At 34.8% G+C, this 26,577-nt stretch overlaps 5 protein-coding genes across 5 annotated transcripts; 1 reads left to right on the top strand and 4 right to left on the bottom strand.

Annotated features, from left to right (window-relative positions):
* Positions 1 to 68: 68 nt before the first annotated feature.
* On the bottom strand, positions 69 to 2,231 carry ERF3 (EREBP/AP2 transcription factor). The gene is made up of 2 exons (NM_001251371.2): positions 1,950 to 2,231; positions 69 to 1,258 (listed from the first exon to the last, which is right to left on the bottom strand). The coding sequence occupies exons 1-2, from the start codon at positions 2,170 to 2,172 to the stop codon at positions 444 to 446; spliced, it is 1,038 nt and encodes a 345-aa protein (NP_001238300.2). The 5' UTR covers positions 2,173 to 2,231; the 3' UTR covers positions 69 to 443.
* Positions 2,232 to 3,882: 1,651 nt separating this feature from the next.
* On the bottom strand, positions 3,883 to 6,740 carry LOC100784180 (subtilisin-like protease SBT1.5). The gene has a single exon (XM_003520844.5). It carries the CDS (start codon positions 6,519 to 6,521, stop codon positions 4,209 to 4,211), a length of 2,313 nt encoding a protein of 770 aa, XP_003520892.1. The 5' UTR covers positions 6,522 to 6,740; the 3' UTR covers positions 3,883 to 4,208.
* Positions 6,741 to 10,310: 3,570 nt separating this feature from the next.
* Positions 10,311 to 12,449, bottom strand: LOC100799015 (translation initiation factor eIF-2B subunit alpha). The gene is made up of 5 exons (XM_003521791.5): positions 11,865 to 12,449; positions 11,622 to 11,774; positions 11,392 to 11,533; positions 10,712 to 10,953; positions 10,311 to 10,635 (listed from the first exon to the last, which is right to left on the bottom strand). The coding sequence occupies exons 1-5, from the start codon at positions 12,267 to 12,269 to the stop codon at positions 10,429 to 10,431; spliced, it is 1,149 nt and encodes a 382-aa protein (XP_003521839.1). The 5' UTR covers positions 12,270 to 12,449; the 3' UTR covers positions 10,311 to 10,428.
* A 1,388-nt stretch (positions 12,450 to 13,837) lies between these two features.
* LOC100798487 (uncharacterized) lies at positions 13,838 to 14,656 on the bottom strand. The gene is made up of 2 exons (XM_003521790.5): positions 14,406 to 14,656; positions 13,838 to 14,292 (listed from the first exon to the last, which is right to left on the bottom strand). Exons 1-2 carry the CDS (start codon positions 14,556 to 14,558, stop codon positions 14,047 to 14,049), a joined length of 399 nt encoding a protein of 132 aa, XP_003521838.1. The 5' UTR covers positions 14,559 to 14,656; the 3' UTR covers positions 13,838 to 14,046.
* Positions 14,657 to 19,301: 4,645 nt separating this feature from the next.
* On the top strand, positions 19,302 to 25,655 carry LOC100797960 (pumilio homolog 23). The gene is made up of 10 exons (XM_003521789.5): positions 19,302 to 19,605; positions 19,681 to 20,050; positions 20,137 to 20,439; positions 20,899 to 21,066; positions 21,558 to 21,701; positions 21,919 to 22,038; positions 22,267 to 22,452; positions 23,935 to 24,083; positions 24,652 to 24,834; positions 25,035 to 25,655. The coding sequence occupies exons 1-10, from the start codon at positions 19,436 to 19,438 to the stop codon at positions 25,477 to 25,479; spliced, it is 2,238 nt and encodes a 745-aa protein (XP_003521837.1). The 5' UTR covers positions 19,302 to 19,435; the 3' UTR covers positions 25,480 to 25,655.
* The last annotated feature ends 922 nt before the right edge of the window (positions 25,656 to 26,577 follow it).

Below are 26,577 nucleotides of genomic sequence, written 5' to 3'. Positions count from 1 at the left end.
CGTGTCACCAGCTGATGCTCCCACACAGCTACATTTTGTTTCATCATTCAAATTTTGTCATAGGAGTATAACCATAGAGAAACAACCCAGTTAAAAATTATCAGCAGCCAAGATTGTTTCACAGATCATATATAATCACCCTCGAACAACAATCGAGATTTCCCCAAAACTAAGGCCTTTGACAAGGCAAAGGACACCTAAATAACTATATAGCCCCATACTTTAGATACAAGAGATGCTTGAGCGAGTTAATTGTTTTAACTCCATCTTCAACACGGATGACAACCATTCCAGAAAGCAACAAAAATGGAAATTACATTTTTTTTTTCAGACACATGGGGGGATGTGTCCAACAAGAGAACAACAAATGCAACAAAAATCAAAAACAGAGAAAAACAACTTGTAGCTTTATTTACACACAGGGAGACCAAAGAAAAAGCGGTTCAGAAAACTCCACCAGCCATGGAAGGAATGTCATCAAAGCACCAAAGGTTCATGAGGTTTCCACCATCCTGAGTTGTGTCACCAGATAGCAAGGATTCCAATGAAGTATCGCCCCAGCTCCCTTCAAGATAAGGCATCTGAAAGAACTTCAACTCAGATTCAATATCCACAAGCTCCTCAGAGAGTGTCTTTGCAGAATCATCTTCAATAGATACCACATTCTGAGAGTTAGGCTGCTGCTGGTTGGCATTTTGCACAAAATGAGATTCACAATCCAAAGGAGCAGAAAGCATGGATGAGATCTCAGGAGCATAATCAAATGAATTACTCCCTTGATCTGAACTGAAGTAAAGGGTTGCATCATCAGACGAAGGAAGGGATCTTAGCCCATTTCCACTGCCAGGGAAGGAAGCCATGTTAGCATACTGGCTAACTAGGGGTTTCTGTTCCACCAGATCCATGTGATTGTTGCCAGCACTGAACTTGTGACCCAGATTGGGCTGAACAGTCTTAAGATTTTCCTGTGGATTTACCTTGGAACGTTTTACAGAAGAAGTACCTGGTGCCTCAGGAAAATTCACCTTGGCTTTCTTGCCACGAATCCTCCGTGCTTCAGCATCATAAGCTCTTGCAGCTTCTTCAGCAGTGTTGAAGGTTCCAAGCCAGACACGAACCCCCTTTCTTGGATCCCGAATCTCAGCTGCCCATTTTCCCCAAGGGCGTTGACGGATTCCCCTATACTGATTCTTCCTCTTTCTATTTGCAGATATCTCAGCCCGACCTTGGAATGCCACAGATTTCGCTGCCGTAGACACTTTCATATAATTGGAAAAGTGTAAAAATCACGGTAAGAACAGAAACTCAGAACCATTAAACAAAGATAATAAAAATAAGATCAAGGCACAAACACGGATTCATATAACCATTTTTCCCCCCAATTCTCCCCCCAAAAAAACCTGAGGATATTAGAAGTCTCAACAAGGTTAAAAGGGAATCAGAAAGAATCCTAACATGGACAACAAACAAGTAAAGTTTATTTTAGCAATGAACAAAAGGTTGCCATCCAAGTACCTCTATACTGAGAAAGAGAAGCTGCAGTAGCGGGTTATTAAGAAACACAAACAGCATCATTCTTAAGCATCTATCATTTCAACAGAATCCACAAAGTCATCCTTGAATTAAAATCAGCCGAAAGTGAACTCGTGTATGAATAATGGATAACAACACACTCCTTTAAAAAAAAAAAGTATTCCCTCATTTTTTATCTACCTGAAAAACAAATCATTCCAGAAAACAAGCCGAGATCTGTACCGAATAAAAGAGTTTATTGCAGATCTAAGAGGGGGGAAATCCCAGTGATCAACTCCGTAAACGAAAATCAAAGCACATGGTGATAAATAAAATTGACTTCCATAGCATGAATTTTTTTTTTTAATGTTCCAAAATCAAAAAGAGAGTAAAGAGTGATAATTTTGCATAAGAAAGAAATGAGAGAGAAAAGTTACGACGAGAAGAGGCGGCGAAAGCAAAGGGCTTGACTTGGTGATCGTCGTCGTCGTCGTCGATATCAGAATCGTCTTTAAAATCCCTGAAATCAGCCTCGAAGTCAACGTCCAAGTCAGACTTCCGCTTCTTCAAATCCGGCCACAGGTAATCGGCGGTCAGGCGGCGAGACCCGGCGATCGCCGCCGCCGGAATGAAATCAGAGATGATAGCTCCTCCACACATCTCAGATGAAAAACACAACAAGACACGAAGAATAACAAAAGCGTCCGTTTTGGTTGAATGCAAATGAAGGCTCTCGGATGTCGGTAAATGGAGAAGGGGGAGTAAGCAGTGTTACTATTATGCCCTTGCCGCAGTCCGGTTTTTTCAACAAAAAAAAAATACTTATTACTACTGAGTCAAAATATTTAATTGATTAAAAATTATTTTTTATCAATTTTAATACAAAATATTATTAGCATAATTTTAAAAATAATTAATATAAAATTACAAACTTAATATATATAAAACTTACAATTAAATAGTAGTATAAGAATTCTTTATACTATCGATAGATATTTATTTAATTGATTATATGTAATGATTTTTTTAAGGGAAAGATGTAATAAGGTTCTTGCCACTATATCTTTAGGTGAATTAAATTTTTTAATATTTTAATTTAATAAATTATTTGATAAATTGATAATAGAAAAATACTAGTAATTGAGAAGGAAAAAATTCAATGTAAGAAGGAGTACTAATTAGTCAATGTCTACTTAAGCCAATAAATAATTTAATCAAAAATTCATATATCACTTATCCAAAATTTTCAACAACAAAAATATCTATAAAAAAGTGAACTCTTTTTTATATAGACCACAGTTATTGAATTAAAGCTTATTCACGTATATTTAAAGCAGTTGAATAATCATGATTTTAATTCGAGAAAAAGAATTAACTAATTATTGGTGAGATCAACAATTACATTATTAATATAATTGAAGAGTTATCAAAATAATATAAAAAGATATTAATAATAATAATAAGATTGCAAAGTAGCATATAATATTGTCTATATTTTTATAAATATAACCAATTATATGTTGCATTATCAAACTTCAATAGTGAAAAAAAATACTATTATTGAGAATTATTTAGAAATATACAAATTATGCTAAAAATAATATATAATAAAATAATATAAAATGTAAAACTATTTTATATCATTAGTATATAAATATTAAACTCATAAAATATTTAATAAACTATTAAAGTTGCAAGTAAAAAGACTATCAAAATTATTTTTAATCATAATCCTACCTTGAATTACTTCTAAAAAAGTATAAATTAATAAGAATTAAATTTTAAAGATATCTTTATATTTAACATATTCAAACAAATTAATAAATCGGATTGGCATTATATTAATTAATATAACAAGAGCAAGATGTGAACACTGTGTTATGAATATGTACACATAAAGGTTGCGGCTAATTACGGTTATACCTCATTCTTTTGATAAAGTTGAATTTAACTATTAATAATACAAACACAAAATATTGAAGTGAATTTACTTGCACTAGTATTGGTTAAAATAGATATTAACAAATTCTTAAAATATGTAAATATTAAAATAAAACTTATATATAAAATGTAATCAAGATAACAAAAGAATATGTGATAATATATGATTTTTCAAAAAGTAAATTGATAGTAATATTTGGGTATAATAAGCACACAACAAAAAAGAACCCGACCTAGTAATGGGATTTTGTCTCATTCGTCATTATCACGGGGATGAAACTGTTGGTTTACGATCTAGTTTGCTTGGCCTACAAAGATTCATATGCATAAAATAAAAAGATTACCGTGTCTGTGCACATGTGCATGTGCCTGCCAAATCTTTGACCAAGCAAAGATGGGAAAGAACATACTGAAAGCAGTCAACAAAAATTGCTGTAAAAGGATGGGAATCTTTCCCTTATCCTCGTCCTCCTTTTTAACACAGCATTTTCTACAGACATTCATTCATAGTTTTACAACAAGAGAGAAGGATATATATATTTTCCATATATATATATACCTTGACGACACTGTAGTGTTTGGTACAACAATCCAACCCCCACCAGACGCTGCGCTGCTATCACACTAGTATACATACATAGAGAACAAGAAGTAATTTATAAGACAGTGCTAACTAAGGTGGTAAGATGGAAAAAGTGCAAAATTTATACACCCCAATACAAATCCCGAAGGAACCCAACTTATTAGACTAGAGTCTAGAGAGGTTGCTGCATGGTGACAACCAAGGGACTTGTGACAGTGTGCTTGGTATCAGACCAGACAATGGAACCAGTCTTGACAGTAGAACTACCAGGGGAAAGCTTAACTGCCCTGGTTTGCACCCTAACAAGGAAGTTCAATTTCTGACCCAACCTCCTGAAAGCCAGCGTGTCCGGTTCAACCGTGACCTCGGTGCCGGGAGGGGGTGCAATAGTGAGTGTGTAGAGCGAGTTGGGGTCTCCAACATTGGTGACAGTTCTAATAAAGTGTGTGGACATGTGCTGCTTTCCATACTGTTGAAAGACGGCAGATAAAGAAGGATAGTTAAGATTCCCAGAGTGACCAGCCCTCTTGGCCCCACTGCAGTCTGAAGCCTGGTTTCGGGTGATAACTCGGATGTTGTGGGAGGTATAGTTGGAATTGCAGAGGAAATCGACATAATCGTAGGTAGAGATGTCATAGACCAGGCCAGGGTTGATGGCACTGTCGGGATGAACATGGCCAGCCCCATAATCAAAGACGGAGGAAACATTGGCATTAGACTCATCGAGCATAGGGCCTCCTCCATTGTCAAGAGTGTAAGCAGTAGTGATGAGGGCAGATCGGATGGCAGCAGGACTCCAATCCGGATGTGCCGCTTTCAACAGAGCAGCCAAACCAGAAACGTGGGGGCAAGCCATTGAAGTGCCCGACAGAATGTTAAACTCACTCCTACGCTCATCAGAGGGAACTCCAGAAGGAGCAAGTGTACTGGGCCAGGCCGCAAGAATGTTCAATCCAGGAGCTATCACATCCGGCTTCAGGATCTCGGGGGACTCCGGGTTTGGCCCTCTCGCCGAAAAAGATGCCACCTTGGGCGCTGGTTTAATCCCGAGCCTTGTGCCCTTGAATATTATGGTTGCCGTGGCTGGTGACCGCAGCTGTGAGGCCAAGGACATGTATCTCCGAAGCTCATCCCCGCCCCCGGCACCCACGGAGGTCGCTGGGAGGACATGGCAGTCAGCCACCAAACCTTCCCCGTCGAAGGGTCCATTCGTCAAAATCATTCCAACTCCTCCCGCCTTCTTCACCACTTCACCTTTTGCGGCTCTCGAATTGACCCCTCTGTCACACACGACAATCTTCCCCCTCACAGACTTTGGATCCAACGAATCTTCCAAGCAAAGAGAGGAGGAGTAACCATCCGAACCCGCATACACCAGAGGATAGAGCCGACTCGGAGTCAGACCCGGTCCACCGTACACACTCACCCCGCCAATCACCTTGCCGTTCCCCAGCATAACATCCGCCGGGAAATCTCTGTCTATGGTTCCGGCGCCCACAGTGGTGACCCAGGGGGCCACATTGGTGACGGTGAGGCCGCCGGGACCGCCGTTTCCCGCGGAGGCAGACACGAAGACGCCAGCCTCGGAGGCTCCGAAGGCCCCGACGGCGATGGCGTCGAGGTGGTAGGGCACCACCGCGCCCCCGACGCTGAGGGAGATCACGTCGACGCCGTCCGTCACAGCGGCGTCGAATGCGGCTAGGATGTCGGAGTCGTAGCAGCCGGCATTCCAGCAGACCTTGTAGACGGCGAGGCGAGCCTTGGGAGCCATCCCGGCGGCCATTCCTCTGGCGTAGCCCATGGTGGAGGCAGGGAAGACGTACCTTCCGGCGGCAATGGAGGCCGTGTGGGTGCCGTGACCGTCGGAGTCTCTGGGAGAGCGGGACTCCAAAGTGTCGTTCATTTTGCCGTTGGTGGCTTCGTAACCGGCGCAGAAGTAGCGAGCTCCGATGAGTTTACGGTTACAGGAGGTGGGGGGAAAGTCTTTAGCAGCAACGCAGTTGCCCTTCCACTTAGGGGGAGGAAGAGCGAGATCGCGGTCGTTGAAGCTCTGGCTGTCGGGGGAAATGCCAGTGTCGATGACTCCGATGACGAGATCGGAGCCGAAATCGGTCTCCTTGAGAAGGCCATCCCTGTCGGCAGTGTTGAGGCCCAGGAACTGAGGGGAGCGCGTGGTGTGGAGTTGGCGTACCTGTTCAGGAATGAGGGTTATGACGTGGGAGAGTGAGTGCAGCTTGTGTGCCTCCGCGGGGGAGAGCCTCGCTGAGAATCCGTGGAAGACTGTTTGGTAGGTGTGAATAACGGAGGCGGTGGTGTCGGCAAGGGAAGACTGGTACCAGTGCCTGTGCGTGGGGAAAATGGAAGGCTTTGCTTCGTGCTGGACTTGCACTATGTATGTTGTCTTCTTCTCTACTTCCCAAGCGGAGGCTGAGGCTAAAGAGAGCACAAACAGAATGATGATGTGAGAGTGGGAGGGAGAAGCCATTGAGAATGAATGATTGAGATGAGATTCTTCCACTCAGGTGAACACAACTTCAAATGGTAAAGGTAGTTCCTACGACCTAGTATGCTACTGGAACTGAGAGAGAGAGTATAGAAAAACAGTAGCAGTACTGCACTACTGCACGAGTCTGAGGTGGAACTCTGTTCTCTAGTGCTCGTCCTTTTTTCTATTTCCAGTTCACAATAACATTCTTTTTTTATGCACTTACTCCTTTTTATAAGTTTTTTAAAATATATATATATAAAGCTAATTTTGAAAAATAATACAGTACTAGTATAAATATAAAGTAAACTAATGCATACCGTGTGAGAGTGCTAGTGTGCCAGTATATATAAACACGTAGATTACAAGCGTCAATTATCATAGACTAACCAAGAGATTAGCTTTAGACTTTAGTGAGAAGCAGAGCACATGTCGTATACCCCTTATAATAATGTCAATGAAATTGATGAAACACAAACAAAAGATATGTGTAAAGACAATGCCCTGGTTTTTTAAATATGACTATTATTTATATTTATTAATTATGTATTGATAAAACAATATTTATTATGCAAAACATTTCTCATGAAACGTCTTTTTTCTCTTTTCGGAGAACTAACTTATTTTTAAGTTCAAAATGTAAATCTATTGCCTTTATATAATTAAATATTTTTATGATGAAGGCATATAATAAGTAATTGTTTGTATTTTGACGGATTCATCATAATTTTATGAAATGAAATTGATTTTTTTTGTGTTATCCGATTACATTATTGATTGGCAAACATAAACTCAACGTGATAAAGGATCATTCATTCCGACCTCAGCTCACATTGACAAACATAAACTCAATGTGATTTTTGTGTGTTATCGGATTCATTATTGATGTTTTTGTGATGAAGGCATCTTGTGAAGCGAGGGCCTGTTTCATTCACACAACTATGATTGGGATCATTCATTCCGACCTCAGCTCATTTGACAAGCTTTAGGTAAATGTATTACAAGAATATCTGATCATATTTAAGAAGTAATGTTTTCTTAACAGTCCTGGTGCCTTAAGTCCTACATTGCCTTCTTCCTCTCTTATTAAACATGGGTGGTCACAATCCCCTACATGGTAACAGATTTTGGCTTTTATCTGTCGTTGATTCACCTTTTTACTGCAAAGTGAGTCATACTAATACAAATTCTACATTCTCTTTTACCTCAGAGAAAACAGGGAAGAACTTGGATCGTCCTCTGTCCAAGTACGTGTTACAATTTCAAGGGTGAAGGAGAAAAGATAAATAGGTTGGTTTCATCTTACTGGTCCCCCATCATCGTAACTTTTGGTTCAATATTTTTTAGACTAAAAAAGAAACAACACACGACAAGTAGAGTCAGCAAAGTCCACCCTATTCAAGGAAGATAGTGATTATACAAGAATAATGCTATTTTTTATAAGATTCATCTTATATTTTTTAAAAAAAAATTAAACAAAAGAAACATATTTAATGTTTTAATATATATATATATATATATATGTGTGTGTGTGTGTGTGAGTATTTAATATTTTTATTCAATATTTTTATAAAAAAACTAATATATAATTTCTATATTTAAAAGCTATTATAAATTTTAATAATATAAAAATAATCATTTGAAATTTCATGCTCCTCACTCTCAGTAAGATTTCACCATTGACTTACTTTCTCACTCTCACAGCCTCTTAACTTCACACTTTGAATCCGTTTTACTCTCGCACAATGATTTAGAGTGTGTTCTCACACTCTCTCGCATAGTGGTTCACCCTCTCACTCTCTCTCTCGTGGTGGTTCACGCTCTTACTCTCTCTCTCAGTGGTTTACGCTCTCACTCTCACGATGCATTCATATCTTGTATCTTATTTTCGTTCGTTTGTGTTTGTTATTTAATTATGTTGATTTTGTATATTAATAATAATAATACACCATTCACCTCTGCATGGATTGAATTTATTAGATACTGACCATTTCAGTTTCATCCTAAGTTTTGTTTGTTTGGTATTCTTTGCCTCCTACTTTTGTTAATTTTCACCATTTTTAGAAATATGTTTGTACCATCCCTTGCAAGTCTTCCTTAATCCGAATGATTTACTCTTAAGTGCAGAACAAACCATCATTTATACATTTTCTATTACTACTTTTAGTTCCAAAGACTTTGACATAAATCTGATCTCTCTTTTTATTTGAAAAAAATTAGAATACATCCCTAATTAACTAGTTTAGTATTTTTATTTTTTATTCGTAAATTGATGAGTAATCCAAGCCTTCATTTACTCTTGTGTTGATATAAATATTTATTATACATAATATTAATCAATGTTTGTACTATTGTCCATGATCATACATACGATGAAGATCATGTAGTTCAAAATAAAATTGTTAAACCAAAGATTATTCATATCTATTTCAATTGTGGGCCAATTGGGATAGAATGGGTTACTCTCTCATCATTATCTAGGTTGTTCAATATCGAGAGAATATGAGAGTTATACAACTAGTGACTTATGTGTTTGAAGTTTCAATTTATAGTTGTTCTTGTAAAAATATTGAATAGTTAGAAATCACATGCTTTGCTAAAATTATAAGTTGTTATCTCACTTATTTGAATGTACTTCTTTGACTTTTTATATTTTTTCATGATTTTATTTATTGAATTTATTTTCTCATGATTTGATTTGTATCATGAAAATTTTATAAATTTATAAATGAAGGTTCTTATATGGTAGTGTTTGTAAATTCTCTATATTTGTATTATTATTAAAATTATTTTAAATTATGATATATTTAAAAATTATTTAATATTTATTTTCAATAAAATTCAATATTGAAATTTTAATTTTTAAATAAATATTTTAAAACAAAATTTTACGTAGAAAATAAATTAAATTACTCTATCCAAACAAATAAATCAAAATACAAAAAATTTAAAATATTCTATTCAAACAAATTATTTATAAAATGAAAGAAATTTAATTACAAATAATTAAAATGCTATGTATTTTAATTTCATTAAATAACTAGAATTTCTCGTCCAAGCACATGATTAAGGTTTCAACTTGTGGAAAGCAAAATGTCAATGATGTCACTTGCTGAGCAACACTTGTCGTCCAAGCAGTCCAGCCACGCTTGCAGCTTGGTCTCTTATTCATAAATATATTCAAGGATTTATTAAAGAATATCATTTTTTTTCCTTTTGGTGAAAGAATATAAACTTTTTACAATATTAGTACCCGAAATCCTCGTAAAAAAAAATGGAAAAGAAAGAATATTAAAAAAATCTAATTGACAATGTGAAAAGTAAGAAACACTTCAAGTTGTGTATCCTATTTTTTTTACTCATAATAATTAATATACAAAACTTGGAGAGTAAAACACTCATTTTTTCCTCTCTTGTCAATTAGACATTTCAATATTACTTTACTTTTTTTCCTTTGGAGGTCCAATGCATGTACTATATATCTCTATGACTAGCTAAAAACTTTCTCTCAACCATTTTAAATTAACATCATTTTATCTTTATTTGTATATTTGATATTTTCAATCATCTACCTATATTAATATCCTCTTTTTCTCTTTCCAATATAAATTTTTTATAGTTTTCTTAAAAGGAATTGTTATAACACTTTCTTCATAAATTATTTTTACTTTTAATTCTTTAACCAAGTTCCAAAAACCAAAACGGAATGCAGTTCCATTCCTCTCACAGAAATCGCGCTATGCTTCGAAATTCAATCAAAGAATTAACAAATTACGTGTTGCACACAGATACTAAAACCTATCCCTAATTAATTGAAACAATACACGTGCTTGTCACAAAATTGTTTCATGTGAAATACATGATCTTGATAGGGAAAATAGGGGGAAAAATATACATGGATGGATTACTATAAGTATAGCTGGATGAGCTCATCACTAACGACAGATGGAGTAAGAACACCTAAATCTGTGAAAAGCAGAGTCAGGTATTGAGGAGGGGTGTAGTCCCGCGCGGACCTTTCAACCTCAACCTTCGATGGAATAGGTACGCCAAAATCAATAGGGCGTAATGCAGGGGCTAAATCCTTTTGGTCAAGAGGGTAAAGGCGAGCAAACTGCAGGCACAGTAACACAAACAAGACAACATAAATTCCTAATTCGTCAAAAAAGGATGAATGCATGCAAATATACCTTGTAGCTCTCAGCAGCGACATAAACTGGTTTATTCATACTGTGAGCAACCAATGCTATTTGATAGGTCCCCATCATGTTGATTATGCCCCCACTTTCGACAACTCCATCCGCACCCACAAAAACCATGTCCACCTCATCCATAGTATATGCAACAGCAGAATCTATTAGAAGTTTCACTGAAACATCAAGTTTGGCCAGCTCATTCGACAACCGCAAACCTGTTCGGTCTGGTCTTCCCTCTGCCAATTTGTGCACACAAGGGTTGAAGTGCAGATCACAATGAAGATGCCAAAGATACAGACTCCACGAGTTTAAAATGGGATTTATGAAGAAAACTATGGTGACTAAAATTTGAAACCAAACCTCACAGGCAATATCAGCAACAACAACAAAGCTTTATATCAATCAACAATAATGGACTAACAGAAACCAAATTATCAGTAAAATTGTACAGAGCAAGGTTGGCTTCTTGTATTGTTTTAAAATGAATAGGGTAATGAATTGAGAATAACAATTCCAACTCTCCTAACCAAACACTTGCAATTCAATCAGCTGCTAATTTATACTAGCTTATAAGCCTTCAATTAACTTTAAAGTTTTCAGCTAAGTTATGAACTAGTTTTGCTTTTGCCAAGACAGTCTATATAACGAGAGTAAGAGACTAAGAGGGCAAAAACCTGTGCAGAAGACCCGAAATAGTTTGTTATTTTGTGCAGCAAGTTTTAGGACTTCAAAGACAACTCTGGAAAAACCATGAACCAAAATTGTGCAGCCATCAAATATAAAATCCTGACTCAACATTGCAATAACTTTGCGGGCCTGCAAAGAAGGACAAAAAAAAAAAGGAATATGGGCACGAGAGTGAGGAAAGAAAAGAAAATTAGAGTTAGTGAGAGTTGGAATTTGCCTTGTAGGAGATTTCTCCAAACTTCTCAGCGCGCTCGATCAAGCGAGACTTAGCGGAATTGAAGTCTTCGTATTCTAAAGCAGAAGTCCGAGTGACATATCGCATAAAGAGATCACAGCCGGCTGTCAGAGAGATAGAGGTGGTATCCCAAGACTGCAATGCAAAGCAATGAAGAAGAATGTGTCAGAGAGAGAGAGAGAGAGAGAGCGTTGGAAATGAATGAAGAAACAATAGAGTGAATACCTTGAGAAAATCGGAGGCCTTCTTGAGCTCAATCTCGAGCTGCATCATGGTGGTAGCCTTGCTGGACCTTATGACGGCGGCCAGGGCCCGAATGGCGGCGACGGCCTCGGCCAAATGGGGCTGTTTCCGCCAGCTGTTAAACTCATCGATGACACTGAAGGGCTTGTCAGGATCGGGCCTGAGTTGAGGTTCAGGTTCAGGGTTGGGGTCGGGGACGGGGTCGGGCCCAATAGCGGCCTGAGCCTGGGCCAGCCAGTCGCTGGTGACCACGCCGTGGTGCGCCGCTCTCGTCTCATAGTAGGCAGAGATATTAGGGTTAGGGTTAGGGTTTGAGGAGTCCCCCTTCAGATCAGCCTCCTCGTTCCGCTGCCTGTCCATGATGAAAGATGCTGATCTCCACCACATCTTTGATCTTCCTTCCCGATTCTATTCGATTCAGACAACAGCACCTCACCTATCTATCACTCACTAGGGTTTTGCTTGCAATTACCAATTCGCAAATTCAATTTACATTTCCTTCTTTCTCTCTGCATTTAACCCGACACCGTTTCACGTCTAAGCGCCTCTTTCGCTAATTCCCTCACCAAATCAGTTTTTTTTTTTCTCATGTTTAATTGTTTATTGTAAAATTTGCAATTAGTAATTCTAAATTAACTACATTTTTTTAATTAGGTTCACCCACAGTTTATTTTATTTTGTTTGAAAGTTCAGCCACATAAACGAGTCTTAAGTAATAATTGTTTAGGGAACTTTTGGTAGGATTTTTTTTTTTGACAATCATGATTCTTGGAAAATTAAACTCTTGAGAATTTATTATAAATTATTCACTATAAATTTGTATATTTATTTATTTTTGCACTCAACCAATTAAAATATTAATGTCTTACAATGACATGTCTTCTTATTTGAACTTTGACAGCAGTCATGAGTTCAACCTAAATCAATGATCTAAAAAATTTAAATAAAACAAAGACAAAATTTTAAGTTGATTAAAATCATTGGATTTTGAAATTACAAACTTGATAACATCAGTTTGAATATTAAATTTGAGCATATAAACTTTCAATTAGTCCGAACCCATATTATTTTAAAAAAAATTAAATGTTGTGTAATTTTATAATTCTATAATTTTTATGTTATATACATCTCTAATTTCCATTTTTAATATTATTCATTAACTTTCTTTCATTTTATTATGTATTTTTTTATTTTTTCTCTATTATTATTTTTTTAATTTGTATTATCTTATTTTGTGATTTGATGATTCAATCTAAACCAACTCAAATATGATTTGAGTGGTCAATTTATATAAATATATATGAGCTAATTCAAATCGAATCATGTTTGAATGAAAATATCTCATAAATCCAAACTAATTTCACTAGTGAACACTCTATTTACACTTGTAAAGTTAGGCTTTAAAGTTCAAACAAAAATAACAAGAATAATATCAAGCGATTAAGCCTTTTGAACCAATTAAAATAGAGTGTAATTTAAAATTACTTCATTTCCTTCATTCCCCTCTTAACTAAACTAATAAGTAATAAGCATGTTAATGAATCACGGAACAGTTCCGTGAAGAAGGAACCAACTCTTTGTCTGCTTTTGGTTGAAGGAAACATTACAATTCAGGTTTCAGTCAGGTACATGTGTTCACATATAGCGTGATTGAACAGTGACTGGTCACTGGTTTGACCCCTATAATCCATGTCGTTTCTTTCCAGGAATTTAATTAATTATTTCCCTTTCACACTTTTATTTTATTATCCTTCTTATTCTTCTTATTATTATTATGTGATGAGGGTCTGAAGAGTGAAGATTAGTGACCACAGCAGCGAACATTGAAAGAAGATCTTTTTTAAAATCCAGCAACTTAAGTTAGCCTCCTTTTGCTTTTCTCATACATATCATATTTTCCCTCCTCTTCTGCTTTTGGCAATTGCCTTAATTTGTCTTTTTAGAATACAAAGACATACATTCAATTAAATTTATTGCTTTGTGATGGGAAGTCATCATCATTTTCTATCATCAGATAATACAAAAAACTAGTCGAAAAGTAAAGGCAATTAAGAAAAGCATTGCCATTATAAAAGTTACAATTCGCAAGAGGCATGAGCATTAGGAACAAAACCCTCTGCAAATACAATAAAGTCTTAATTTCTGATGATGCTCACTAAGGTAATTAGCAGAATGAGTTAAAGCCATTACAGTTCAAGTCCTTTTGCAGACCATCATTCGAGTTCTCTCCTTTAACTATCTGAAGCCAACTTTGTCGTAGAAGAAGATTCGTCGTGATTTGAGCATCTCTTGGACGATTGGTTGGCTCTGGAATTCTTTGGAAACAAGACCCTTCATCATACCCTTCACAAATTATTTCTCCAAACTCATCTTGGTAGCAGATTATGCCCTGAGAGTGATCTTCATAAACCTGTTTAATTAGAGACCAAATAGCTAGACATTAATTAACACAACTTACCAAAAGCATCTCTTTCACAACATTAAGGATAAAATTAAATGACAGAAAAAGATGAAGATATTGACCTTGTTCTTGATGGATGCTGTGATCCTCAGTACCGATGCCTTTTTCAGTGGGACATAGCTGCGTCTGGGCATCAATTTTTTGTTGGGGTACTTGAGAAATGATCCATATTTCTGAATTGGGATTTGAATTGAGGAAGTACAGTTAACAGCCATCAATCTAATTCTTCCAGAGTTCGATCTCCGAATAGAAGAATAAAATTTGGATAGGCCATGCCTATATAGTAACGGAATGATTTCTTATTAATGGTAAGCATTGGTTTTGATTGCTTATATTATAAATTCAATTATTTTTGGCTTGTGTCTTGTCATGATGCATTAAAATATAAATAGTCATGTAGGGCCTAAGTCGCTTATCCCTTACTTTAATTGCCGGTGATCTCCAAGTCACAGTTTTGTTTGATGCTTGATAGTGCTTCTCTCTTATCATTAAGTTGGTTGGTCCATTCACCATTTCACTATGGAATGAATGAATCTGCTATTTGTTCATTTATGATCATGGTTCACAATTTCCATAGTGGGTGTGTATCACAATATAAATAAATCACTCCATAATATGTAAGAAATAAGAATAATGTAACCAAAACAGAGTGCGGTAAGTCCAGCATGAGTTTTTCAGATAATTCTAAGTTAAATTAATTTTTTTAAAAAATAGGTTTAAAGAAATTCACTTATATTTTGTAATTCATTTTTCTGCTATTCCCGTTCAGGGCGCGCAAGCTAGCAACCATAAAATAGGTTCACTAATCAGAAGAATTTGCCAGAGGCAGAAATATGGAGCTATATCTATTATCATCAGTATCAAAAGTTTGTGAAAAGATAAAGTACGAAATCATGAGTTACCAAAATTATACTTGCAGTCATGCAGTGATTTTATAGTATATTGTTATAGAAAAGGCTTCCTCAATTTTGTCGTAGTGGAAATGATCTAATTTAAAATAGTGAAAGGTAAAATTTAACCTATCGTCTCTTAGATCAAGAAGAAAACTATTTATCCTAGTCTGCTGCATCCATTCCTTCTAATATTTGTGGGCCGAACATTATGACATATCAAAATATTCTCATATCCAAAGAATGTTGGCATGCCATTAAGATGAACCTTCATGGGTCAAGCTGTCTTGTGTATCAAAATATTCCCCTTAACTTCATAGGTCTCAGGGATGATCGAATCAGTCTTTGATATCATAGTGATCGGATTTAAGGCTCAATCAATATGGTTTGACATATGAGGATTGGATTACAATCTAATCCGAGAAAGTACACAACCCCTAACCTTAACCACAAAGTGTATAGAGGCTTAAGAGCATGAGGATCAAATTACAATTTGGTATGGAAGGGTACACAACCCCCTAGCCTAAAGTGGAAAATGCAAAGGCTAAGAGTATCAGGATCGGATTAAAATTCGATCCAGGATGGTACATGATGCATAAAATATATATGCACAAGGACAAGTGTACCTTACGCAGTAATAACAATGAACTTAAGTTTGAATGTCGTATCTAAGGAACCAGTTGTGTTTCCAAATAGTCAAAATTATTAAACCAAACAGTTAAAGTAAATTAAGAAGATATTGAATTTTTTTGTGATTTTAATTTTAAAAGAAAACAAGTAAAATAAGATAAATGAGAAAATTGAATGATATTTAAAGTGATTAAGGATTATGATTCACTAGTACCAATTTTTTCCCAACCATGTTCATAAGAAATTCCTACCCTAAGTTACCAATTTCCAAAGTCACCTAAAGCCTTTGATTTGGGTCAATAGGTGTTTTTGTCTTACATCAATACTCCAATGATCGTGAATGTATCAAATTAAGGCAAATAATGAAATAAAGTCTATGGATGACTAATTTAAAGATAAACTAATTTATTGGAGATTATCCAAACAGTTGGATCATGCAGTTTGATATAAAACATTCACTACCTAGATCCACCAAATACACACGGATGATCACCACTATATATTCGATTAAGTTAAGATTGATCAAGTCTTAATTAACAATAACAATAAGGCACAAATTTAATTAACATAAACCATTGAGTAGTTTAATTAAGAATAATAGAAATAGTACAATTGAGCAATTATAACATAACCCCTAGACTATAGGAGACTAGTTGTTGATGGCTAAAGCAAAACTAGAAAACCTAGAAGAAATTAGCATAAACATACTAGTAAGGAAGGAACGATGATCACAATCCATCCTCATGGTGTTTTCTACTGTTCATAAACGCTTTCAACGTTCTCAAAAAGGTAAACTAAATATTGAATTTTGAATGTTAATAGATAATTATTTTAATCATATACACCATAGATAGATATTATAATATGGTCTCTAAAGATATTTATTTTAATTAGGTATACTATAGATAAATATTCTGATTAGATATGATTACTTTAATTAGACATCTAAAGATAGTTACCTTGATTAAGCTCACTATCCCCATGGTGATATCAACTACAATCGCTATCAAAATCCTAAAGTTGAACCTTGATGTATTGTAAAATGATGAGGGCCCTTATGGTTGACCAAGGTCGTTGTTGGAAGTTTAAACATTGTGGGAGTTGCAAACTGATCACGACCCTCATGATGTTAACCATGACCATTTGGAAGTTGACCACGGTCATGGTCAATTTACTATGACTATTATCAAGTGAAAATAACATCAGATTTTTCATGAAATTGTGTATTTTTTTTTAACTTTTTCACTTGATTGAGTGACTATACTTCTACAAATTAATAACTAATATTCAAACGCAAATTTTGTCAAGAAAATACATGAAATAACAAAAAATCTCACATCAAATATCACTCAAATTATAATTTCACTACACAACTTCCTAGTCTCAAGAGTACATAAAAACTAAGAGTATGAGAGTCAAATTACAATTTGATTTAGGACGGTACAGGTATGAATTTTCACTTCATTAAGTCAAGTATATGGTCCTGCATTCTTAACTAACAAATAAATGGACTAATTCATTATAGAGTAAATAGTATAAGTTTTGATTATATAAAGAGGTTTTACATTATTATTTAATTATAATTGGTATTTATAATAATTATTTTTAAATCATATTTATTATAATTTTTTATTGATTATATAATTTTTTAATACTGATCATGCATAAATATTAAATCATTCCTTATATTTTACACAAATTATTTCATACCAAATGGTTGTTCTAAAATAATTTTACATAGTTATATAAGATAAATGTTAAAAAAAATTTAAAAAAAATATTTTTTTATTCATTGAAATTTATTAGAAATCATAAAATTTTATGGATTTCACCTTATATTTAATAAAGTTCTATTTTAATTTTGTAATTTTTAAGTAATAGAAAAGAGTGTTAAGAAAGATTGCCTTAAATATCATTCATCTTTGTATACTTAATTACACCTTGAAAAAATCTACAACCTGTATACAAAAATATAAATTTCAATAATACAATGTGTTATTATTTTTTTATAATAAAAGAATATTCTAATTCTAAATTGAAATATGTTTACAATTTTTTTAATTATTAATTAAAGGCACTGCATGTCAAAATGTCACTATAAGATTACACGGATTTTTCAAGTAGGTTATGATGGTTTTAATGTAGAGTCGTGTCTAATTAAAGATTTTCAAAACTTTAGGTTATTATCTTCAACGATAATTTCACTAAATATAATTAAGGAGTAGCAACATCACGTCAAACCAATTGAGTAATTGAATTTCTAACTTGATAGAAATCACATGAAAGTAAAAAATAATGACAAATTGCTTTTAATTTACTGACTCAATGAAACGTAAATATCTAAATTTGGTGCTTATTAATAGATAACAGACTCTTCCGTAAAAATAAAAAATTCTTAGACTGTGTTTGTTTGGAGAAAAAAATTAAGAGTAAAAACAACAAAATGATGGAAGATCTACAGTTTTAAGCTTTATTTTAGTTTATAATTTTCATAATTTACTTTCCTTTTATTTCTTTTCTTTCTATCGAACTAACCCTTAAAATATATAACAATCATAACACTTTTTTTATGAGTGTATATCAAACTTGACTATTTGTTAGGATTTGTCCATGCTCCATTCAATTCATAATTTCATATACGTAAAAAATATACAATTGAATTGGTTCAAATGGATCATATAATTAATGAAAAATTGAGCAACGTGATGAAAGATATTCTTGGAAGAACATCTATCGCTAATTTGTAATGCTTAGGGTTTGGAGGAAACTTATGAAAATCCTGATATTCAAATTTCCATATCACATTCACAAAATCCATCGTTAATCTATGCCATAAAATAAAGCTCTAGATTTATGGGTTATGTGTTTATCTCAAAGGGCTACAAATAAAGATTTTTAAGGAGTGGGTGTCAGTCCTTTCAACTCAAAGCACTCTTTCATTGGTAATGTGCCTCATGGGTGCAATTAGTTTGGTGAATTTTGAAATAATGGAGAGAAATGAGTGAGGAGAGTAAGAAGAAGCAAGCATGGGTGAGGGAGAGACGAGGAGACTCTGGTTTTAAAACAAAAAAAAATGGAAGAAAATATTTTTTCTTGTTTTAATGAAATGGGTCGCTTGGTATCTTTTAATTTTTCAACATTTTATCTTGATCATCTTCGGCCAATATCTAACCCAATCACATTGTATATAGATTAAAAAAAATTAAATCCTCTTATCTTTAAAATATTTTAAATTTAATAATTTTTTACTTCTAAATCATTTAAATAATTTTCTATTTAAAATTATTCCAAAAGTTATAATTATTTGGAAAAATTTATGCAAAAAAACATCAGAAAATACATAGTTGTGATAATTATAAAATAATAAATTAAATTCGAATAAAAAATTATTGAGGAATCAACGTCGCTATTAATCATAATAAAAATATAAAAAATCGTAGCATTTTTTTGGGGTGAAGGAGTAAAAGAAAAGCGAAAAGGGTTTTGCGTTGAAGAGAAGTAGGGTTTAGGTAATAGGTGAAACGGTGGGAGAGAAGCAGCCTCAACCTGAATCTAAGGTACTGCAATCTCTTATGGTTTCTATTGGTTCAAAAACATTGGTGTCAAGAAGCTCAATGGGCGAGCACGACTATGAACCCCTCAAACAAGGCAAAACTAAGAGGAGGAAGCATAAGAAAGGAGGATCCACTCATGCATTCGATTCCAACTCCTTCACTTCTCCGCCTCAACTATCCCGTGTTAGGTACCTACTCTGCTTCCCTTCAACTTTTTATGTCTTTATTTATTTATTCAATTTGCATTTCCTTTACCTTTGCAGGAAACAGCTTGACCCTGAAACAACCCAATACTTCTCTGAAATTTCTAATCTTTTTGAAAGTGACGGGGTTGAATTGGAGGATCGATCACTTATATGTGCTAATGCTCTCGAAGAAACCAAGGGGAAAGAATTCGAAATTGCAACTGATTATATTCTTAGCCACACTCTCGAGACCATTCTCCAGGGCTGTGATGTACACCATCTTTGTGATTTCCTTCACACTTCTGCTAACCACTTCCCCTATATTGCAATGGATAGATCTGGTTCTCATGTCGCTGAGACCTCCATCAAGTCTTTAGCTGTTCATCTCCAGGACGACGATGACGTCGTTCGCCCTCTCGTTGAGGAGGCGTTAACCATGATATGCAAGGTGGTAACGCATTTCATACTACTTTTCTGAAGGCTGTTCTTCTTCTTTAAATGTGAATTCTTATACGTATACATGTCATTTGGCAGGTGATTGCAGCAAATTCTGTTGATGTCATGTGCAACTGCTATGGTTCTCACGTGCTTCGGACTCTTCTTTGCCTTTGTAGAGGAGTACCATTAGATAAGTCCGGATACTATTTATCAAAATCAACTACAGTATTAGCAGACCGGTTGAATTCGAAGGAGTTTTCTTCAAAAAAATATGATGCAACAAATTTTCAGCCTGGATTTCCAAATTTACTGAAATCACTTGTGTCAGATATGTTAAAGCATGCTAAGAAATGTATCAAGATACTACAAGTTGACCAATTCAGCAGTTTGGTTTTCCAGGTATCATTTCCATCTCTCTTTATATATGGTGCATTAAACAAATACTTTGTACTCCATCAGGCTTGATATTTATTATTAGGTTGGGGGACAGCCTATTGTTGTTCAACGAAGTTCTCTTTTTAAAGAAATTAATTTAAATTTTTCTTGCTTTGGTTGACGGTGGGGAGCATTGTGGTGTTTATATTGTCTTAGCCTCTAGAGTCTGGTAATTCCATAAGTGGGGTTGATATTAGGATGGAGCTTATGTGAGTATAGCCTTCGTTTGAGTAATTTCTGGATCTGCTTGCTTTAGAACTTTATCATACTGTAAAGAGATTGTGAAATTCATTCTTAACTTTGTTCTCTTACCACTTCGGTTAAAGCATTTTCTATGGTGCCATTATGTGCTTACTGTTAGTTTTAGTTTTAGCTTTTCTCTTTGATTCCTCTCATCTCACTGGGATTTCTGATTAATGGCAGACAGTGCTGAGGGTCTTGGCAGGCGATGATGAAGAGTTGTTACATGTGATTCCTATCCTTCTTGGCTGCAAGGATAAGAATAATGCAGAGGACAATTTTATAGGCACTAGAGTAGTAGCGGAGCTCAAGAATTTGTTAAAAGAATCTAAATTTAGCCATCTAATGGAGGTGAGAAACATATAGATGAGGGAAAACTGTATAATTAGCTAGAGTAGTGCTGGAGCTTGTGAATAATACAAAGAGAAGTTCAATAGAAACTACATGTAATTAGCTAATTCTTATTTTGAAGATGTTTTAAAGAAAAGTTTCATATGTTCCTTTCATACTGTCTATAGTAAATGTGAATTTTTTTCTAGTGTTTTAGTACATAAGCAAACAAGCATTATATATCTTCCATCATAGTAACCTTTCCAAAAGATTAATCTCAAGAACTTTTTTTAGTCCCTAAATAATATCTATTGGTGGACATTGATCTGTGCATTTGACATGTTATGCTTGTAAATTGTTGTGATAGTCTATACCATCTTGTATGATGTATATTTTCATGTGCCATTATATACTTAACAATTTTATGCCTATGCAAATTTTATGGAGGCATCTGTAAAATTCTTTTTTCTAAAGAGATTCTGAGGTAATGAAATTTTCTAATCTTTTTGCAGGTTGTTTTGGAAGTATCTCCTGAGGCCTTATTCAATGAATTATTCACTAAAGTATTCAGGAATTCCTTGTTTGAGTTATCATCTCATCAACATGGAAACTTTGTTGTTCAAGCATTAATTTCTTATGCAAGCAATCAAGATCTGGTATTATGCCTACTTGCCATTCTGCTTTTCAATCTTGAACATTTTCCTCATCTTGCTAAGGGTGGCCACCAATTAATTTTATCTACTTTAGAATTAGTTGCATAGTGTTGCATGTACGGCATTTGTTATATACTTTCCTCAATGTCTATTTGTGTTACAAATTTCTCTTTGCAGATATTTTCCCAGGTTTGTTTTAAGATATTTTATTGTTTGGTAGATGGAGTTGATTTGGGAAGAACTTGGGCCAAATTTGGAGGGTCTTTTCAAAATGGGAAGGTCAGGAGTTGTTGCTTCACTTGTTGCTGCCAGTGAAAGGCTTCATATTAATGAACACAAGGTTTGCTTTAGTTGCATTGTCTATGATATGTGGATTCCTATATGCTTATGTATTTGATATTGCAAACTAATATATTGCTTCTAAAACCTAACTCTAAGCCTACAATGATTGCTTCAAAATTGAAAAGAAAATTGTTACTTGCATTACACACTGAAGTTATTTTACCTTCCTAATTCTGTTCTTCATCCTTGTGAAAACTTTGATGGACGTTTTGTAACTTTGGGGCAGTGCTGTCAAGTCCTTGCTGAAGCAGTGTGTCCAGTGGATGAGTCTCCAAAATGGATTGTTCCAAGACTATTGTTTCTTGATAGCTGTTTCACAAGTGAAGATAAGTCCAATTGGAGCTGGCAAAGTGGTTCTAAAATGCATGTCATGGGTTCTCTGATCCTACAGACAGTATTCCGTTTTAGAAGTGTAAGTGACTTTCTTGAAAATTGATGTTTTGGCTGCTTCTTTTTGGTTTTGTTAGCTCAAAAGTATTAGAGGCAGTTGTTGGGCCTGAACTAGGTGGTCCTTTTGATGTTGTGGCAGGTCCAAATATGACTAAGGGGTTGAGGGTGTATGAGAGTAGGAAAAAAGAGTGATCTGTATTTTGGGGTAAGTTGGTTATCTCAGTCACATGTGAGTGTTGTGGAAGGGGTGTTTTTAGGAAAGTGGCAGAGATGTAGTAGGGAAGACATTTATTTTGTATATTGTGCATGGGAAATTGGGAATTGAGAGGTCATGCTCTTTGCAAGGCCCTGGCTTGTATTTTCACTACCCTGCAGTGTAGTGGTTTTTTTTTTTTTACTTGAGTATGAAAGGTCACTACTTCCTGTATTGTTATCAATGTCAACTAGTGAAATTTCATTCCTGTTCTTTTGACCAAGAATTTAATTAGAATACATTGACAATGCAAAGGTTTGTTACATGGCCATCCAATCCCAGATTGTCATGTGTGTTAAGTTTATTGACTTTTATAATAATTACTTTAGAAGTCATACTTGGAATGATTTTTAATTGATTGACAATATAAAAAAAATCTTTGCACTGACAATGTGAAGGTTTCTTACACTGTCATCCAATCACACATTGTCATGTATGGAAAGTTTATTAACTTTAATAATAACTACTTTAAAAGTCATACCTGAAATGATTTCTGATTGATTAGCAGCATTAAGAAAAAAATTTACACTGACAGCAGAGAAATTGAACTCTTAAACAAAACATAGAGGAAGAATGTTCCATTTTTGTTGAAATCCTTTAATGGCACATAGCATAATGCTTTACGGGTTATAGCATTGCTGTTAAACTTATTCCTTAGGTGCAGATCTGGCATTTGTTCCTAAAGAAAAAATTTCATCCATCATCATAAATAATGAAAATCCTAATAATGAGTTTCAAGTGTTGTTGTAGCCTTGTTTGATTCCGAAAGATTAAGGTCTCCCTCTTTACAGACAATTTGTTCTTCCATGTGTATTTTAGCTGAGATAGTAATGCACATTCAGACATCTGATAGTGTGGTGAATTTTTTATAGTATTGTTGATGTCTTATTGTTATGGTGTGTTTGGATGTGAAGAAAGAAAATATAGAGAGAAAACATGGATAATGATGTATTTTTCTTTTGTTTGGTTGAAGAGAAAATATAAAGAGGAGGAAAGCTGTATTTTAGAAACAAAAATTCAAATTTTACTTTCCTTCTATTTTCTATACAATTCAACTTTCAATTTTGTCTCTTAATTTCTTTCCTTTGTACCAAACAGAGTATTACTGTAGGAGTTGATGGAAGCACTATGCCATAAATTGCTCATTGCTAATCTTTGTTATTTTATTTAAACCTACTAGTTTTATTCAGTGTTTACATTAATAGTTTATGGAATTGCTAATTTCCATTGTCCTGCATTCTATTTTGGTAGGAATGTATACAACCTTATATCATCAGTATAACTTCCATGGAAGCGACTCATGTGCTTGAAGCAGTGGTAGATGCAAGAGGGTCACATGTTATTGAGGCTTTTCTATGTTCGGGAGCTTCTGGGAAACAGAAGCGCAGATTGGTTACAAAGTATGTCTTTTGACTGTACATCTTGCATTTATGTTCTCTAGGGAATTCTTATTTATGCAATTATGCTAGAAGGATTAATGTTATAAACAAGATTTTTATATTATGTTTTCTACTATTTCTATATTAAACTACAATTTTTTCCATCATTATATCACATAAATTATGGGATTTATGTTCAAGTTTTATTTCATCGATACATGCACATGAAATGAGAGCAATTATTTGGCAGAAATCTAATTTATTTTATTCAAAGTTAGAATTTGACCCTTTGTGGTTTAGGATCCTTTAGATAATGCTTTCTTATGGCTAACACTAAATGGGTTGAAATATCTATTGAGATACTTTTAAAATTGAGGGGGTGTTAAATTCCAAAATTGAGAGTTGATGAGCCAAAGCCTAAGTTTTGGAGGGGGTATGTACTTTTTCCCTATCGATTTTACCTTTTAAAATATTTTATTTCAAGACTTAAAGTTGAAAATATTAATAAATCTGTATTTAATGGATTTCAAAATTGCTACTTTATTGTCTCTATCTTTTCCCCTTACGTCTTTCATAACTTATTTTGTAGACTACAAGGGCATTTTGGAGAGGTTGCTCTCACCTCATCTGGTGCTTTTACCATTGAAAAGTGCTTCACTGCCAGTAATCTGTCACTAAGAGAGGCTATAGTGTCTGAGATGTTGGCTGTGCGAAGTGATCTTTCCAAGGCAAAGCAGGGCTCTTACCTATTGAGGAAACTAGATATTGACGGGTATGCTGCAGGCTATTTAGTGTATTATAGAATTTCCAGACTATTGCTTTTGATTGAGAAAATATTTTTCAACTTCTTGTGTACTCAAACCTTATGAGTTAGAGTAAGACATCTGATGGAATGTTGTTTGGTTTCAGCTTTGAGTTTATAAGTTTATTGAAGTTAATCCTCATGATTTATACCCTCCTTTATTACCACAGATATGCTGCGAATCCTGATCATTGGAGGTCAAAACAAGCATCCAAAGAATCTACTTATAAAGATTTTTATACCATGTTTGGTTCCAGTGATACAAAGTTGACGGAAAATGATGCCTTTCTTGCTGACACTTCGAATAATAAATCAAATAAAAAAACTGTAAAGGAAATGAGGAAAGAAATTGACCAATCCCTAGGTTCTGGTGCACCATTTCTGAGCACCCAAAACTTCAAGAAAAACCCAAAAAAAGAAAAGCACAAAAGTAAGAAAAATGCTCAGGTTAGTGGAGATGATGTTAACTCTAATAGGAAGAAGAAAAGATCTAACAAGGAAAAGGTTGAAAGTGGGTTTGATATTGCTGCTAAGAAGACATTGAAGAAACGACGAAGAGATGATGACCTTTCTGAGGCTTCTCTGAAGAAAGTGAAGGCACCAAATGCAGAGTGAAAGACAAGTTTTTTCCTTAAAGAGAAGGATGGCGTTAAGCATGTCAGCAGGGTCCCCAAGATTTAATGCATGAAGGCTTGAATGATTTCCTCTTTGCTAGTAATTTTGTATCATTTTACCATGTCGCATAGACTATGTAACTGGAAAATTGCATTAAGAAAGGTAGTTACTCTAAAGATTTTTTTTCCTCTAACGAATTTCCTTAGCACCTCCTCCCCCCTCACCCCTATATACTGTGATGTGCATAATTATTATATATAACTTCAATACGAACGTAGAGATCGTTCCCCGTTTTTAGAATACAAATATTTTAAATTTTAGGTATATAAGAGAACTCAAAAAGCGTGGTTAGCAAAACTGTAAAATTCAATGTAAATTGCAATACATATAAACATTGGCACTTGGCAGTTGAAAGGTAAGATACAAGTAATCAAGTATACACTAACAGATATTTGTTTTTAGAAGGCGCAATTGAAACAAAATAAAGGAAATAAGATCAGGAAAGAAACGGGTGGTTCCGATATTGCTGTTTGTTCTGTCTGTCTGTCTGTGAACCATATGTTGGAGGATTGAACCTGCAAAAGAAATATGATTTGCCTGCCAGTAGGGTAGCTGCGTATGATGGAAAGGCTTGAAACTGCTAATAGTAAGAGTTACTTATTTTGTGAGGGATTTGATTTGCTTGGAGGTATCCTTCGGAAACTGGAATCCAGCTGCTTAGAAAGATTCTTTCTATGAGCGTGACGAGAAGATGAAGTCTTGCTTGATGGCCAAGAGTGCACTTGTATTGATGGGAGAAACTCAGCTTTGGCCCTGGTAGACCAGGTTAATAATAGCAGAGCAAGAGCAGTCAGTGCTATGGACCAGCTCTTCATGGTAATGGGAGGATCTTGGTTCTTATGGTCGCGATGCTTGTTGCATAGTGAGTCAAGTAAAGCTAAAGATACCATGTTTTGAGAGTGAATTCTGAATTATATATTAGTTATTACTGTCTGAAATGACAAGGATAATGGGATAAGATGCCATATTGCGTTCATGTGGGATCATGTGCTTAACTTTTTGACTGCTGCATCTTGCATTGTCAGGACTATGGATTTG

The sequence above is a fragment of the Glycine max genome, chromosome 3, assembly GCF_000004515.6.
Source record: "Glycine max cultivar Williams 82 chromosome 3, Glycine_max_v4.0, whole genome shotgun sequence".
NCBI classification, from domain to species: Eukaryota; Viridiplantae; Streptophyta; class Magnoliopsida; order Fabales; family Fabaceae; genus Glycine; species Glycine max.
The sequence above is the reverse complement of the archived record's forward strand: the minus strand, read 5'-3'. Positions and strand labels throughout refer to the sequence as shown.